Source organism: Pongo abelii, chromosome 8 (assembly GCF_028885655.2).
Source record: "Pongo abelii isolate AG06213 chromosome 8, NHGRI_mPonAbe1-v2.0_pri, whole genome shotgun sequence".
Taxonomy (NCBI): domain Eukaryota; kingdom Metazoa; phylum Chordata; class Mammalia; order Primates; family Hominidae; genus Pongo; species Pongo abelii.
In genome coordinates, this window is record NC_071993.2 from 5,493,156 (window position 1) to 5,511,047 (window position 17,892).

General features: G+C 38.7%; 1 protein-coding gene across 1 annotated transcript in view; it reads left to right on the forward strand.

Annotated features, from left to right (window-relative positions):
• The first annotated feature begins 5,361 nt into the window (after positions 1-5,361).
• Positions 5,362-17,892, forward strand: part of NET1 (neuroepithelial cell transforming 1) — a 45,323-nt gene continuing 32,792 nt past the window's right edge. The window contains exon 1 of the mRNA XM_009245090.4: positions 5,362-5,634. Within this exon, the coding sequence (XP_009243365.3) occupies positions 5,507-5,634 (128 nt within the window). The 5' untranslated portion in view covers positions 5,362-5,506. The remainder of the gene's footprint in view (positions 5,635-17,892) is intronic.

Sequence of the window (17,892 nt, forward strand, 5' to 3'; positions counted from 1 at the left end):
TTTAGTTTCAGCTTTAGCTGTTACTCAGGAGTTTCCAGCCTGCCAGTCTGCCAGCCTGCCCTACTGATTCCAGACTTTACAGCCCCACAATCACACTAACTTACTCCTTAAAATAAATCACACACACACTACTGACTCTGACATACTTGGTGGCCACCTTTAGGTTCTGAGAGTGAAAAAATGTCAGAGTGATAAAAGTGTGGTATTTATAGTTACGATTTCCTTGTTCAAAGTTCCTTTCTTGGCCAGGCACAGTGGCTCATGCCTGTAATCCCAGCACTTTGGGAGGCCAAGGTGGGCAGATCACCTGAGGTCAGGAGTTCAAGACCAGCCTGGCCAATGTGGTGAAACCCCATCTCTACTAAAAATACAAAAAATTAGCCAGGCGTGGTGGTGGGCACCTGTAATCCCAGCTACTCTGGAGGCTGAAGCAGGAGAATCACTTGAACCCTGGAGGTGGAGGTTGCAGTGAACCAAGGTCACGCCATTGCACTCCAGCCTGGACAACAAGAGCAAAACTCCATCTCAAAAAAAAAAAAAAAAAGTTCATTTCTTAAGTATTTTTCATTGTGAGCCAGTCAATTCACTGGCCAAGTAATGAGACAAACAAAACCTTCTAAGCATGAAAATTTGTTTTAAAAAAAAAAAATTGTTCAACTCTGAGCAATAATTCTGATTGACATTCTGACATTTCTGAAGTTCTCTTTGGTAATTCTCTGTTGGCAGCCTCACGACCACAGCCAGATCACTGTCCTCTGCCATTCTCTCTGCCCCCTACCATTGCACTGAAACCCCTTTCTCCTTCCTCCTCTGTTCTCCTTTCCTACTGCTAATATAAATCAGTCTGTTAGACCTGCAATGTCTTTAGGAAGATAGTCTAAGTGTTAAGAAAAATGAATTACAGTCTACTTTGGATTAATAGCACCTTCTCTGGCCACATGTATTTCATCTCAAATTTTATTCTCCTTCTCTAAGCTCAACAGCTAGGTTTTGGAATTTTCCATTTTCCTCATTGGAATACCTAAGAGTAAACCGACATGGTAAACAAATGATTCACAGATGATTGATTGATTGATTGATTGAGGCAAAAAATGAAACAACCTCCCCCCACATCACACATACACACACAGTGATAGAGTTTAAGGGATGACAAACCTGATTTCAAATATTCTGCCCTATTGTGCCTATAAGTACACTTCTGCTTGTCAGAATGACAATCAATGCAGTCCACATACTTAGCTGTTGGACTATACTCCCTTTCATTTGGCAGGAACAATTGAGTTTGACCCAATTAAAAATTACAGTCTAATAAACAGTTTTATAAATTAATCAATAGTAGATATAGTAAATATATTTTGAAAAATTTCAGACTTTATTATAACATTCTATATATAAATTATATGTATATGCACATATACGTACATTCATTCTCCTGAATGTAATCTGTTAGTTCACAAGAAGCTATGAGAAGATTCAGACGAAAAAGAAAAACGCTGATGCAAAGGGCAATTCTCTAGTTATTAAGACTACTAGTTTTCTAATGATAGGTCATTGTTTGCAAATTTGCTACATTTTTCTATGGGAACCTACAGACCAAGGGGGAATCATTTAGCTAGTGATAGCAATGGCAAACAAAATATCACATCAAAATCATCAAATAATTTGGAAATTAATAGAGTGTTTTGATGAACACTTTGTACTCTAATATATACATATATATAAAAAACTTGGTAAGCAGTTTTGCAAAAATAGTTTGATTTACTTAGATAATGAAAGAAAATAGATTTTTAAATTATTGATTTACATAATAATTTACATTCATTTATTGATTGTTGAATATATTTAATATCAACCTGCAAAATGATTGGTGTCATCACATAGGGCTGAAGGTTTTGGAAATAATCTTTGAGGAAGTTCCCCAAAAGAATATTTGTTTTGCAAATCTATGATTGAAGAAGTTTGGGTTACACTTTGCTCCAGTCAAGTTAGTAGGAAAATCCTCTCAGAGAGGGAGTTCTAGAGTCTGATTTTATATATATGAAAGCTGAAATCGAAACAATTTCCTCAAATCCTATCCCGGTGAATATTTTAAGGGAGAAGGATGATTTGTGGGGAACTGAAAGAGAAAGGATTCAGAGAACATTTGTCATGGTTTTGGGACTGTTCTATACAGTGTAAGACATAGAATATGGGGACAATGGCATTCAGACACCAGAAAGTTGATCTCTTGTAAGATCAAGAGATGTCACCAGCCTTTCCCAGGTCTTCAATGACCAACCCTCAGAGCAGTCACTTTTCTTTGTTCTTCTTCTATGGTACCCAGCCATTTTCTGATGAAAATTTGTCTTCTATTCCTTATTTCCCTAATGTCTAGCACAGATCCTGGCATATTATAGCAGGAATTTAATAAATTTTTGTGAATAATTGAACAAAATCATAAGTTCGCAAGTGAATGAAAATTGGAAACAGTTGCTCTGCATAAAACAATAGTATTCAGGTCACTGGAAAGAAGTGCCCACCCCCACCACTGGAATCCCCACATTGACATCCTGCAGTATCTATCACTTTGTGAGTAGTTATCACAAGTTACCAAAGGACTGACCACCTCTGATGACACAATCAAAACCAGTTTCAGGACCTGCAAAGCTGAGGACAGACCCTGAATTCTGAGGATCTCACTGAAGTATGTTGAAACTATTAATATGAAATGGCTGTTTCTGTGGGTAAAAAGACCAAATGTCAGGATTCACATGGTCCTATCTTGTGAACAAAAGTTCTCTGAAAACGAAGTTTGGAGAAAGGAGACTTTATTCTAGTGAACAGTTTGCAAACCAGGGAGACACAGCCTTCGGAGTAAAAGAAAGGTGATTCCAGAGAATAAAGGGGAGGGTTTGGCTTTTATAGAAAAAGTACTTGTCCAGGTTTTCAATCAGATGTGTTTATGCAAATGAAAGATTCAGACTTGGCCACTTCAGATTGGGTAATACAGCTAAACCCTGATTGGATAAAGCAGATGAGTTCTGATTGGTTACATCAGGTGAGCCCTGATTGGTCAATTCAGGTAAATTGTGAAAATCCCAAAGGGGTGTGAGTTTTCTGGACACAAGTGTAGGTGTGACCTACTTGGGATCTGACTTGAAGAATTGCTCTTACAGGTTTATTTTTGTTCATAATCTAAACATCTGCATCCTCTGAAGCTCTGCCTTGGTGGAGACCAACTCCCCAAATATTAAGAATATTTCTGTATTCTTACACTCTAACTGCTACAAAGCAATACTTTCTTCTTTAATTTTTGGGGAGGGATGGGGAAGGTAGAACAGAAGTGGTTCTTGACCAAGGTCAACTTGTGTTCAGAGCTGGTTCCTTCCGGTGGGTTCATGGTCTCGCTGACTTCAAGAATGAAGCTATGGACCTTCGTGGTGAGTGTTACAGCTCTTAAAGGTGGCACGGACCCAAAGAGTGAGCAGCAGCAAGATTTATTGTAAAGAGCGAAAGAACAAAGCTTCCACAGTGTGGAAGGGGACCCCAGTGGGTTGCCCTGCTGGCTGGGGTGGCCAGGTTTTATTCCCTTATTTGTGCCCTCCCATGTTCCATTTTTGTCCTATCAGAGTGTCCTTTTTTCAATCCTCCGTGCGATTGGCTACTTTTAGGGTCCTGCTGACTGGTGCTTTTTACAGAGCACTGATTGGTGCATTTTACAATCCTCTTGCTAGCTACAGAGCACTGATTGGTGTGTTTTTAAAGAGTGCTGATTGGTGCATTTTACAATCCTCTTGCTAGCTACAGAGCACTGATTGGTGCATTTTTACAGAGTGCTGATTGGTGCATTTTAGGATCCCTTTGCTAGCTACAGAGCACTGATTGGTGTGTTTTACAATCCTCTTGCTAGACAGAAAAGTTCTCCAAGTCCCCACTCGACCCAGGAAGTCCAGCTGGCTTCACCTCTCAATCTTACTCCCTAATTTCTTATTCTTTTTAAAACTAAAACATTTTTCCCTCATGTTATAAAGGTACTGCAAATTCAATATGTCCTTATTTTTTAAAAAATTAAATGCAAAAAATAAAAATAAAAATTTTGAATACCTAAAGTCTAACTACCTAGAGACATTTTAATACATTGACTTTTTAATACATTTAATACATTTTAATACATTGACATTATCTTTTTCCTTTGTGTAATTCATAACTTTGAATACACTGAATATACCTCTATACTTCATGTTTTTATTTCAAATTACCAGTATACTATTACATACTTCACACTTCATTTTTGTTGGCTGAAAATATTCTTCTCAGTGGATGAGCTGTAAATCATTGTTTATTTAGGTTGTCTTAAATGTTTCTATTATAAACAATGTCATTAATAGCTTCATGTTTATATAATTTTATTTTTTAGGATAAATTTCCAGAAGTGGAAATATAGTGGCAAAGGAAAAGTTGTTTTTTTTTTTTTTTGGAGACGGATTCTCGCTCTGTCACTGGGCTGGAGTGCAGTGGCACGATCTTGGCTCAATGCAAGCTCCGACTCTGTGGTTCAACTAATTCTCCTGCCTCAGCCTCCTGAGTAGCTGGGATTACAGGCATGCGCCACCACGCCCAGCTAATTTTTGTATTTTAGTAGCGACGGGGTTTCACCATGTTGGCCAAGATGGTCTGGATCTCCTGATCTCGTGATCCGCCTGCCTCAGCCTCCCAAAGTGCTGGGATTACAGGCGTGAGCCACAGCGCCCGGTCAGGAGAAGCTATTTTTAAAGACTTTGACACACATAAAGCAATACTTAAAATCAAAGAAAGTGTAATTTGTTTAACAATTTTTTTTTTTACTTGAGGAGGTCCTTTATTTTATATTGTCTTTTGCTGACTTTTACAAGCAAAGGATGAAGTCACTTCATTCTGTTTTGCTAGGGAGAGACTGTGTCATCCTTATTGGAAGACATGAGGGCTCATAATTAGATTTTGCTGGTTTCCTAGAGACAGTCCGGGGAACACACTTGCATAACCTTTGGTAATTGGAAATATATCTCATATTGGCCACGTGCACAATAATTTAGTGTGTATATGGCCAATAAACAAGCCTTGTTTACAGGTCATTAGTTTGGACCTCTCTTCTCCCCAAATGCTAAGAAAGATCTGGTGAATGAAAATGTTTCCAGTCCATTCGCCTTGGCCTGTAGTGAAAGTCCTAATGAACAACGAAGGAGGTACCGGGCCTTGGGGACTCAGGGTTGCGCTCAGGAGTTAAGGGCAAATTTTCCTAGGCTCTTTCCTAGGCAAGTAGATCCCGGGAACGGCGGAGGGGCGGGACTCCACGTCTCCTAGGAACGGCTGCGCGCTCACTGATTGGCTGATCCCTGCTCAGCCGCCATTTTCAAATCCCCGGATGACGGCGGTGGCGGCTGCAGTCCGCTGACAGGCGCTTTCTGCCTGGCAGAGGCTGGCGGGCATCGTGCCCGTCCCTGCCGGTCTCCCGGGCACCCGGCCACCGCCCCACCCCCTCCTCCGTGCCATGGAGCCCGAGCTGGCCGCTCAGAAGCAGCCTCGGCCGCGGAGGCGAAGCCGCCGTGCCTGTGGGCTCAGCACGGAGGGAGCGACGGGGCCTTCGGCCGACACCTCCGGGCCGGAGCCGGACGGGAGGTGAGTGTGGGGGAGGGGAGGGCCGAACGGGAGGTGAGTGTTGGGGAGGGGAGAGCCGAACGGAGGGTGAGTGTGGGAGAGCGGAGGGCCGAACGGGAGGTGAGTGTTGGAGAGGCAAGGGCCGGGGGGAGGGGAGGGCTGGCCGGGAGCTGGATGTGGGGGGCGGCGAGTGGGGGGCTTGGTGAGGGCCAGGGGGAAGCGAAGGCCGCTGGGAGGTGAGTGGGGGGTGGGGGAGGTGACTGCGGGGGGTGGGGGGGTACCGGGGCCGCTGGAAGTGAGGGTGGCACAGGCTGGAGTGACAGTGTGCCTGGCCTTGGACCGAGGTCGGTCCTGAGACCCCAAACTGCGATTTTCCCTGCCTGTGGCAAAGGGGCGGGTTTATCGAGTCTCCTCGCCTCCTGACTGTTTCTCAGGGGAGACTTAGGAAAAACCACAGTGGTTTTGTTCTCCACACCCAACTGGCTGTAGGCTGGCGTTCCCAAATGCCTTTGCTCAGACCGAAACTGTCATGGTGAGCAGCACGAGAATGGGCTTCCATGTCCTGAGAAAGAAAAGACCAAGGGATAAGTTGACTTCGGGATATGTTATGAGATGCCTATTAGAGAGTTCATCACAACCATTTTCGTGTTTTTTCTTTTACTTTTTGTGGAAGTGTACATTGAAATGAGAGTGTATGACTCGTGTTTGGCGCAGTGAAATTTCCCAAAGCGAAGCTCGGGATAGCTGGTGAATTAGGAGGAAGGGAACTAAGTGAGAACAGTATCCAGGAGGCCAAATGAAGAAAGAATTTCAAGGAAGAGGCCGTGGCGAGCTATGTCAGATGTTATTGATAGGTCAAATAACATGAGGATTAAGTAAAATAAGATGAGGATTAAGCTAGATGAGGAATGAAAATTAAATTTGGTAATGAGAGTATTGATCTTAGATGGTTTCCAAGAATGGTTACAATATCGAACTTAGAGTGTTTTGCAACAGGTTGAGAAGAGAATGTGCGATTTGTTCAGAAAATAATGTGAGTGCCAACACTAGGAATATGGAAATGGAAAAATACTGTTCTTACTATTCCAGATTTATAATCTAGTGGGGAAGAAAGATAAGTAGGTTAATAATTATTATAATGTGTGATAAAAGTTATTGTAGTGGTATACACAGAATGCCGTAGATTAAAAGGAAGACTTAATCCTGACTGGAGAGAATAGGAAATGATTTCCTATTGTAATCCCTGAGTCTTTAAGGACCAGTTTAGAGAGCAGATGTAAATGGATGATTTCAGGCAGAGAAGCATGTAGAAAAGCCCTGAAGCAAATGAGTCTGATGAGTTGTGGGTATATATTGTATTTTATTACTATATTAACAGTGCTATTTGTGTAGAGGAGAGACCAATATGGGGAGAAGGAGGAGGTACTCATGAGAGATTATGCTAAAGAGGTAAGAGCCACATCACGAAGAGACCTTGTATGCCTTGACGGAGTTTGTGTTTTATCTTCATGGTAATGGGGAAATACTGAAAGACTTTAAATGAGCCAATGGCATGACATATTTGCATTCTAAAAGATCAGTTTGTCTTCCATGAGAAAAAATAAGCAACATTTTAGAGTCATCTCACTCTTCGTATTTTATGAAAACTATCCCCCAAAAATGTGCACATATACATAAACATTTCAGGAGATTTGTGGACCCAGCTGTGTATACCAAATTAAAATTTCCAAGTTTAGATGATGGATTGGTAGGAAATCAGTCTGCAGTAGTCTAAATGAAAAAATGATGATTGTTCGAATCTGATAGCTGGCAATGGGATTGGTGAAGAGAAGTTTCACTGCAACAGGAAGACAAGAAAGAATAGAGGGAAATAACACAAGTTTGTGGGATAGACTCTTAAGAAAGAATAAATTCTCTTAATGTGCTGTGCTGAGTTAACAAATAGAGGGAGAGGTTGAACAGACAGTAGAGGAGAAAAATGGTTGAACAAGGATCCAAGAAGGCAGAAAAGGATAGAATCCAAATTCAAGGTAGAGGATTTAGCCTAACAAGAAGCTATGGATGGTATATAGTTTTGAAGAATGGGGTGTGTTGTGAGCAGGAATTTGAGGACTTTCCCACCAGGCCTCTATTTTTTGTGTGAGGTAGGAAATGATACATTGTGAGACACAGTTAGAAGAACCATGGAGGGAAAATGGAGAATTAAATAACATATTCCTTTTCCAGAAAAGATGTAAGATCATCTACAAGAATACGTAAAATATTACAAGATAGTATTAATTGTGAGGCAAGAAGCAACTAAGCACTGTATCAGATTCAGAAATCATAAGGAAAAAGATTTGTGTGTATGATTATGTGACTATTGAAAAATGTTCCGCAGGCAAAACTTAGTATAAACTAATTTGAAAGACAAATACGTACAGTACAATTTGGCCACTTAAATCCTACTACTTAGAACATCACCTCAGAAAGAGCATTTGTACCCTTTAGCTATTGTTCCCCTCCTACCCCTTCTGCCCCAAAACCTCATCTGTCGGTCTGTAGGAATTTCTCTGTTCTGGACATTGCATATGAATGGATTTATGTAATGTGTGTGGCCATTTTTAGTGGGCCATCCTTTGCTCTTTTTTTTTTTTTTTTTTTTTTTTTTTTGAGATGGAGTCTTAGTCTGTCACCGGGGCTGGAGTGCAGTGGCGCGATCTCGGCTCACTGCAACCTCCACCTCCCGGGTTCAAGTGATTCTCCTGCCTCGGCCTACCGAGTAGCTGGGACTACAGGCATGTGTCACCACGTGTGGCTAATTTTTTGTATTTTTAGTAGAGCCAGGGTTTCACCATGTTGGCCAGGCTGGTCTTGAACTCTTGACCTTGTGATTTGCCCGCCTAGGCTTCCCAAAGTGCTGAGATTACAGGCGTGAGCCACCGCACCTGGCCCTGTTCATTTTTAAATTTCTTTTTTATTGAGTTGTTAAGAGTTCTTTATTCTGGATACAAGTCCCTTATCAGATAGATAATTTGCAAATATTTTCTCTTATTCTGTGGGTTGTCTTTTCACTTTCATGATGTTCTTCGAAGCACAAAAATGTTTTAGTTTGTAGTCCTACTAGTCTATTTTTGCTTTTGTTGCCTGTGTTTTGGTGTCACATCCAAGAAATCACTGCTAAATCCATTATTATGAATCCTTTCCCCAGTGCTTTCTTCTGAGAATTTTATCGTTTTAGCTTTTACATTTAGGTCTTTAGTCCATTTTGAGTTAGTTTTTGTATATAATGTGAGATGAGGGTCCAACTTAATTCTTTTTCATGTGTCTATCCAGGTACCCCAGCACCATTTTTTGAAGACTGTTCTTTCTCCCACTGAGTAGTCTTAGCACCCTTGTCAAAAATCAGTTGACCATAAGCATGAGAGTTTACTTTTAGACTTTGACTTTTATTCTCTTGAGCTATATGTAATAGCCCTATGCCATTACCATGGTGTATTGATTACCGTTGCTTTGTATAGTAAGTTTTGAAATTGGGATATGTGAGTCCTCCTACTTTGTTCTTTTTTTCCCAAGATTGTTGTGGCTATCCTGGGTCTCCTGCAATTCTATGTGAATTTTAGAATAAGCTTAATCAATTTTTACAAAGGAGTCCACAGGGATTCTGATAGAGATTGCATTAAATCTTGTAGATCATTTGCAGGAGTACTGCCCTCTACAGAGAGTTAAGTAGTCTGATCCATGGACAAGGGATGTTTTTCCAATTATTTAGATCTTTAATTATTTTCAACGGTGTTTTGTAGTTTTCAGAGTGTAGTTCTGCATGTTTTGCTAAATTTATTCCTAAGTATTTTGTTCTTTTTGATGCAGTTGTAAATGGGATTCATTTCTTTTGAAACGGGAAAAGTTCCCTTTTCCCCCTCGCAGGGCGTGCACTGGGGGTGTGCTCGCTTCTTCGGTGCCCTGCTGTTCAAACCTCTAGGGGAACACATAGATAGGCAGGCTGTGGGGCTCCAACCCCATGGCCATGTCTATGGGTGAATGTTTACAGCTGAAGCCTCAGTGGGCTTGTGTTACAGGGTACTCTTTTAGTTTAGCCATCTGTAGGCGGCTTGTATTCGTCAGCTCAGTTAGACCCCTGCCTTATTTCAAGGACGGGGGCTTTCTGTATCCCAGGGTTCTTGCCTTGATGTACTGGAACAATCAGATGACACGTTGGCTTGGATAATGATTGCAAGCTTTTATAGAGTGGAAGTAGCTCTCAGCAGATGGGGGAGCCAGAAGGGAAATGGTTTTCCCCTGGTGTCAGGTTGCCCAGTTCTCCTCCAACCTCCCTGGCCAAGCTCTGCGTCATTCTGCGAAACGATGGCCTGCCAGCGTGCTGGTGTACTCCCATGTCGATGTGTTCCTCTTGGCATCCAGCCGCCTGTGTGTCTACCTGCTAGGGTCTCAGGGGTTTTTATAGGCACAGGATGGGGGTGTGGTGGGCCAGGGTGGTCTTGGGAAATGCAACATTTGGTCAGGAAAACAGAAATCCCTATCCTCACTTAGGTCCGTGGGCCCAGGCCCGGGGATGGAGCCCTAGCAAGGGACCACGCTCTCCTCTACCCAGCACTTCCCTGCCCCGCTTTGTATCACTTTATTTTCAGTTTAATAATTTCAATTGTATAGGAATACATACAATTGATTTTTGTATATTGATCTTGGATCCTGCTACCTTGCTGAACTCATTAGTTCTAATAGTTTTTTAGTGGTTTCTTTAGGACTTACTATGTACAGGGTCGTGTCATCAGCAAATAAAAATGGTTTTACTTCTTTTTCCAATCTCTGGATGCCCTTTACTTTTTTCTCTTTCCTAATTGCCCTGGGTAGGGCCTCCTGTACAACGCTGAACAGAAGTGGAGAGACGGGAAATTCTTGTCTTGTTTCTGATCTTAAGGGGAAAGCATACAATCTTTCACCATTAAGTATGATGTTAGTTGTAAGCTTTGTAGATGTCCTTTATCAGGTTGAGGAAGTTCCATTCTATTTCTAGTTTTTGAGTGGTTTTTATCATGAAAGGTTTTAGGGTTTTTTTTCTTTAGTCTATTCAAATGATCATGTGGTTGTTGTTATTATTGATGTGTTACATTAATTGATTTTTTGGGATGTTAAACCAACTTTGCCTTCCTGGTATAAGTCCTGCTTGGTCATTGTGTATAGCTTTTTTTTATATATTGTTGTATCCATTTTGTTAATATTTTGTTGAATATTTTTGTACATATATTCATGAGATATTGATCTGTAGTTTTATTATCTTGTACTATGCTTGTCTGGTTTTGGTATTGGGATAATACTGGCCTCATAAAATCAGTTGAGAAGTATTCCCTACTGTTTTGTTTTTTTTTGAAAGAGTTTGTGAAGAATTGGTATTCTTTCAATGTTTGGTAGTATTCAGTGTAAAGCCACCTAGGCCTAGACTTTTCTCTGTGGATAGTTTATTATTATTATTATTAATTCAATCTCATCTCTTGTTATAGGTGTCTTCTGATAGTTTGTTTCTTATTAAGTCAGTTTCAGTAGGTTGTATCTCTTTAGGAATTTGTTTCATCAAAGTTATGTGATTTGTTGGTGTACCCTTGTTCATAGTATTTCTTTATAATCCTTTTCATGTAATGTCAATAGTAATGTCCCCTCTTTTATTTCTGATTCTTGTAATTTGTGTCTTCTTTCTTTTTATAATGGTCAATCTAGCTAAAGCCTTGTCAATCTTGATCTTTCCAAAGAATGTGATTTTAGCTTCATTAATTTTCTTTGTTCTTCTATTCTTTATTTTATTTTCACTTTAATCCTTATTGTTTCCTTCTTCCTGCTCAGTAATCTGAGTAATCTGCTCAGATTAGTCTGCTTGCTTTAGGTTTAGTTGGCCCTTTTTGTTTCCAGTGTCATGATTATAGATTAAGTTACTGATTTGAGATCTTTTTCTTAATATAGGGATACAGCTACAAATTTCCCTCTGAGCATTGCTTTAGCTGCATCTCATAAATTTTGATATATTGTGTCTTCACTATCATTAATCTCAAATTCTGATTTCTCTTTGACTTCTTTGAGCCATTAATTATTTAGGAATGCATTGTTTAATTTCCACATAATTGTGACTTTCACAAATTTTTTCTAATTTCATTACATTGTAGCTGGAGAATACACTTTGTATTATGTATTATTTCTATCCTTTTACATTTATTGAGATTGTGCTGTTTTTATATGCACATATGTTTGTAATTATATCTTCCTGATGGATCAATCCTTTTATCATTATAAAATATCCCTCTTTGGTAACATTTTTTTCTTTGAAAGTCTGTTTTGTTTGATGTTAATATAGCTACTCTAGCTTTCTTGTGTCTAGCTATTTGCATGATACATGTTTATCCCTTTATTTTCAAGCTGTTTATATCTGTGAAACTAAAGTATGTCTCCTGTAGACAGCATATAGTTGGATCCTGGTTGGTCGGTTGGTTGGTTTTGATCCTGTCTGGCTGTCCGTTTCTTTTGATTGGGTTGTTTACTCCAATCACATTTAACGTTATTTATTGATGTAGTTGGATTTATGTCTGCCATTTTGTTGTGTTGTATATGTCTTTTGTTTCTCTATTCTTCCTTTATTGCTTTCTTTTGCATTAAGTGAGAATTTTCTAATTTATAGCATTTGAATTTCTTTACTGATTTTTTTCATTGAAACTGCTTTTACTAGGCTTTTTTGGGTTTTGTATGTGAACTCAGATTACCGTCTGTGGTTACTTGCTTTCAGCCTGAAATTCTTCTTATGGTATTTCTTGTAAGGCAAGTCTGCTAGCAACAAATTCTCTTTGTTTGTTATTTTCTTTGTTTTGTTGTTGTTGTTGTTGTTTTTATGGGAATGTCTTTGTTTCTCCTTCATTCTTGAAAGATAATTTTGATAGTATAGGATTCTTTGCTGAAATTTTCTTTTTCTTTGAGCACTTTGAATATGTTATCACACTGCTTCTGTCTTCCATTGTTTCTGTTAAGAAGTCAGAATCTTTTGGGGTTCCTTGTAAATAACAAGTCTTTTTTTCTCTTGCTGCTTTTAAGATTTTCTTATCTTTAACTTTTACCATTTTTGCTATGATGTGTCTGTCTGTGGATATCTTTGTGTTTATCTTACTTGAAGTTTATTAAGCTTTTTCCAAATGTGTAGATGGTTGTTTTTCAATAAATTTGGAGAAGCTTCAACCATTGTTTCTTTGAAAATTTTTTTTTTCTGCTCTTTTCTCTTTTCCTCTCTTTCTGGCATTCCCATTATGTGTATTTGAAGGGAAATATAGCAAATAAAACAAAATTTTAATGCAAATATTTAAACCAAGCAGTTCTACCCACAGAAATTTATCTTAAAGTAATGGGCAAGCATACATGGATGTATGTACAAGAAAGTATATCCTAGCACATTTGTGTAGTAGAAAGGTTAGAAAAAACAGGAGGAGGAAGCTAAATACATTATGATATTCTGTACAGTGAGATATTATAAAATTTTTATAATTCAGGTGGAATTTATTTGGTATGTTGTATAAGATGTATTTGGGATTTTAGGTTGTTTGTTGGTACATCTCCTCTATACACCTGTGCAAGTTTCTCTGGGGCAGCAGTTATGTTTTCTATATAGATATTGCCTATGATATGACAGGCCTCTTAACTTCTTTCTCCTCACCTCCCAGTTCTGGGTAGTAGGCAAAGGTCTTTCTTTTTTATTTTATTTTATTTTATTTTGAGATGAAGTCTTGCTCTGTCGCCAGGCTCGCCAGGCTGAAGTGCAGGGTGCGATCTCGGCTCACTGCAGCCTCCGACTCCCTGATTCAACTGATCCTCCTTCCTCAGCCTCCCGAGTAACTGGGATTACAGGCATGTGCCACCATGCCCAGCTAATTTTTGTATTTTTAGTAGAGATGGGGTTTCACCATGTTGGCCAGGATGGTTTTGATCTCCTGACCTCGTGATCCGCCCACCTTGACCTCCCAAAGTGCTGGGATTACAAGTGTGAGTCACTGTGCCCGGCCAGCAAGGGTCTTTCTAAAGAACCCTAGGTTATACTACATGATTGAGAGCTCAGAACGAGGCCTGCTTTTCTGGCCTAGTTTTTTTGATACCATGTCTGTTCTGGCCTCAGCTTTGATTTACCTAATTATTTTCTGTCTTCTCCTTTGAGAATGTATATTCTTTTAACATTCTTTTAGACTAGAACCCGTAGACAAGAGTAATGTTTAAAGAGTTTAGGCATTAAAAGCAGTCAGACTTCCTAGGTTCAAATTCTGGCTCTTAAGGACCTTGGGCAGGTTACTTAGTCTCTAAATCTCACTTCATAGTGCCTATGTCTAAGGTCCTGAAAACTGGACACAAGTAATGTTTAAATAATTTTATTTCTGTCTTTCAGGGCCTTAGGGAAAGCCATAGAAATTTACATATCACCCATATGGCAGAAATATAAATACATACTGATCGTTTTAAGGATTTTATATTTTCCTTTTTTGCAGATTTGAAATAATGCTGTCCATTGGTAGAAAAATAATAGTATGACCTATGATCTACCAACAGTGATAAGGCTTACTCTTTGAATTTTGTTTTTCCAGTAAAATTAATTGATGGATTTGTATAGTGGATATCCAGAGTTAAAGGTATAGTCTTAAACCCATTCTTGACAACCCAGGATCTTTATTAGTAGTAGTAGCAGTTGCCAAAAATAAAAAGCATGCTCACAGAAGCTTGTAAGGCCATGTGCTCCCAAATAAGTTGACTACGTTTTAAAATAGTTTATTGAGATATGATTTGTATATCATAACATTCACCCTCTGTAGGTGAACAATTCAGTAATTATCAGTAAATTTATAGAGTTGTGCAGTCACTACCACAATCCATTGTTAGAACATTTCATCACCCCAAATATCCCTGCTCCCACCCCAGCCCTAGGCAGCCACTGATCTGCTTTCTAGCTCTATAAATTTCTATTTGCAGGACAAAGAAGTGGAATCATACAATGTGTAGTCTTTCTGCATCTGCCTTCTTTCACTTACATCAGTATTTCATTTTATTGCCAAACCATATTCCATTATATGAATATACGACATTTCGTTAACTCCATTTACCAGCTGTTGTACATTTGATTTGTTTCCAGTTTGGTGCTTTTATGGGTAATGGTGCTATGAACATTTGCATGTAAGTCTTTGTGTAGGCCGAGGCGGGTGGATCACCTGAGGTCAGGAGTTCGAGACCAGCCTGGTCAACATCGCCTGTCTCTACTAAAAATATAAAATTCAGCTGGGCATGGTGGCGTGCACCTGTAATCCTAGCTACTTGGGAGACTGAGGCAGGAGAATCGCTTGAACCCAGGAGGCGGAGGTTGTAGTGAGCCGAGATTGTACCACTGCACTCCAGCCTGGGTGACACAGCAAAACTCCGTCTCCAAAAAAAAAAAAGTCTTTGTGTAGACATACGTTTTCACTCCTCTTGGGTAAATTCTTGGGGGTGGAATTATCAGGTCCTACAGTAAACTTACCACTAACATCTTAAGGAATTGCCACACTATTTCCAAAGAGTACTGGATTTTTAATGATGGAAGCCTTCAGAATTTCTCTTTCCTTCTGTTACTTGCTGTTATCATCATGCCCTGTTCCCTCTTCCCTGAATTTGCTGCTGTGGACAAGGCCTGAGAATTAATGCAGGACATTAGAATGTCTGGGGTGCTTTGGGGGCGGTGTTTGCTGGTTTCTAGATGCTCAACTGTGTTCTAGACAAGATATTCCAAGATGTATGTATTAGTTGAGACTCTCATGCAGATGAGAAAACCCTAGTATGATAGAAGACATAGTCTACATGATTGTCAGAAGTGGAAGAAGAGACAACTCCTTAATAGCAAAGATGCTGAACAGTCAAAACAGTAGTGGATGTCTACTACATCAGATATTTGACCCAAATAAATGAATTGTTTCTGTAATAATTTAGTTTGTTTTTGCCTGATTTGCAAAGAAATTGAGAACCTCAGCTGCTTAGCACACCCAAATGTAAAAAATGTTAACTGCAGAGGATAAATTATACCATTCTTTTTACACGTATGGTATAATTCTTTTTATATGTTTGGCATTTACAGATTACATTTTTTATTTAATTGGAAAAAATGTTATTTTTAGGGTAAGAGTATATGTACAGTGCTTGTCACATAGTAGGCACCCAATGAATGATAACATTGTCCTTTTTAAAATCTTTTTCTGAAACTCGTTTTCATTCTACATCCTTTTTTTTTTTATGATGAATGCATCTTGAGGGTAAATTACGCTTTTAAGAATGCTTTTTTCCTGTTGGTAATAGTAATTTTCAATACGTTTTTTGAAAATATTTATAATTTCAGGTCAGGTCTTATCTGGCATGATGGAGGAGGTGGTGACACAAATCAGAATCTCTGAAAACATAATTTCGCTTAAGAATGAATTAACAAGATGCTTTTCTTTTGAACGGCAGCTTTATCATTTTAATTATGATTTCTTTAGACTAAACCTAATTTAGTGTAAATACATTGTTCAAAAACATACCAAATGATATGAAAGGAAATACATTAAAGGCCAAGGAAAATCTACAGGAGTCAAATCGGGAACTTAATTTAATACACTAAGCTAATTCCTTAATGTATTAGTTTATTTTATTCCTTAAATGTTGTAATTATTTGGATATATGGAAAAATACATTGGATATATGGACAAAAATTCTTGAAAAGGTGGACTGCCACTTTTCGCTCTACATTTCATCCTTTAAGCCCTGCTTTTTAGGAGGTTATTCTGTGTATCTTCTGGAAAAACAACTTGCAATCTTAATGTTTTATGAAATCATTTTTTTCCCCACAAGGATTTAAAATAGCTATTACATTTTGAGTCTGACCCTTGTGAAAAATGAGTATATGTCTTTCCAAGATTTGTGAGAGTTGGCACTGTCTCACATACTTTGTGGGCACAATTTGTTTTTTTGGGTTCCTTTTTTCCATGGGTATTCAAAATAAATAGAAGCTTGTTATTGAAGTGGGAAAAAATAGCATTACTGTAAAGCTGGTTACAGATACTGCTGGAAAGAATTTTATCATATGATTGGAAATATTTTTCCAGTTAACCTTTTAAAAATTCTTAAGAACCATTTTTCTTTCCAGCTTTTAGATGGCAAATGCATTCTGAGGTTAGTGTGGTCATTTCTAGGGAATAAAGAAATTAGTAGCTTTGGTTTTGTAATACTCCCTAATACTTATACCTGAAAGGAAGTATTTACTGAATATTTTAAGTGCCATAGTTAATGCCACTTTGTAATGTAGATTTGTATTAGATTTAAAATAACCTGAGAAATCATAATTGCTTTTTCTTAAACCAGTGCCCACTGATGGCTCCTGCTAACCATGTAGCATACAGTAGCACTTAATACACTAAGAGTATTAATTCCTAGAGCAGTATTTTTAAGTGTGATCTGTGGACTCATGACAGAGAGGTCCTGTCTTTCCCATAATATTTTACCATTTGTTTATGATAGTCATCCTATGTATTTCTTGATACGAATTATAATTTATTTCAGATGACTTTTTTTGTTTAAATACTTTGTTCCAGGGTTTTCTCAAGAAAAAAATACCATTTTCTTTGTTATTGCTTGACTTTTCTGCAGTAGCAAGAAAAGATGGAATAAGCAGCTTCTTAGATTGTTTTGTGCCACTAAAGAGGCCCTCAAAACTAGTTTGAGCTCCATGAGTAGTCTTACTGTGTTTTGATCTTCTCCAAATAATTATTTAGGAAATGTTTGTTTTAAGTATCTTAAGATCTTTGCATGTAATTTCTGTTAGTGGCATATTTTCCCCAGGTCAAGAACCTTGGTAATAACTGAACAGGTTTAGGGAGGAAAAGGGGAAAGTCTTTCCTGGCAATTTTGACATCGAACCCTCTCTCAAATCAGCTTCTCCTCTCTAATCTTGTTACTGCTGCCAGAGCCCCAATCATCTTTTGTAAGCAATATTAGAGCTGCCTCCCATCTGAGCAGTCTTCCCTTCTTACAGTCCATTGTTCACGTTACTTAAGATTCAATGGCTGCCACACATACTCAAGATCAAGGCCATTCTCTCTGAGTGCAGTAAGTGAGGCTTTTCATGATGCTTTAGCCCTTCCTTATTTCTTTACTCAAATGTGAGGAACTACTTGCAGTTTCCAGAATGTAACTAATTTCACTCCACCTTAATGCTTTGTTAATTGCTATTTTTCTTTCAGATTCAGTAATACTTTGTATTACTTAAGTGTT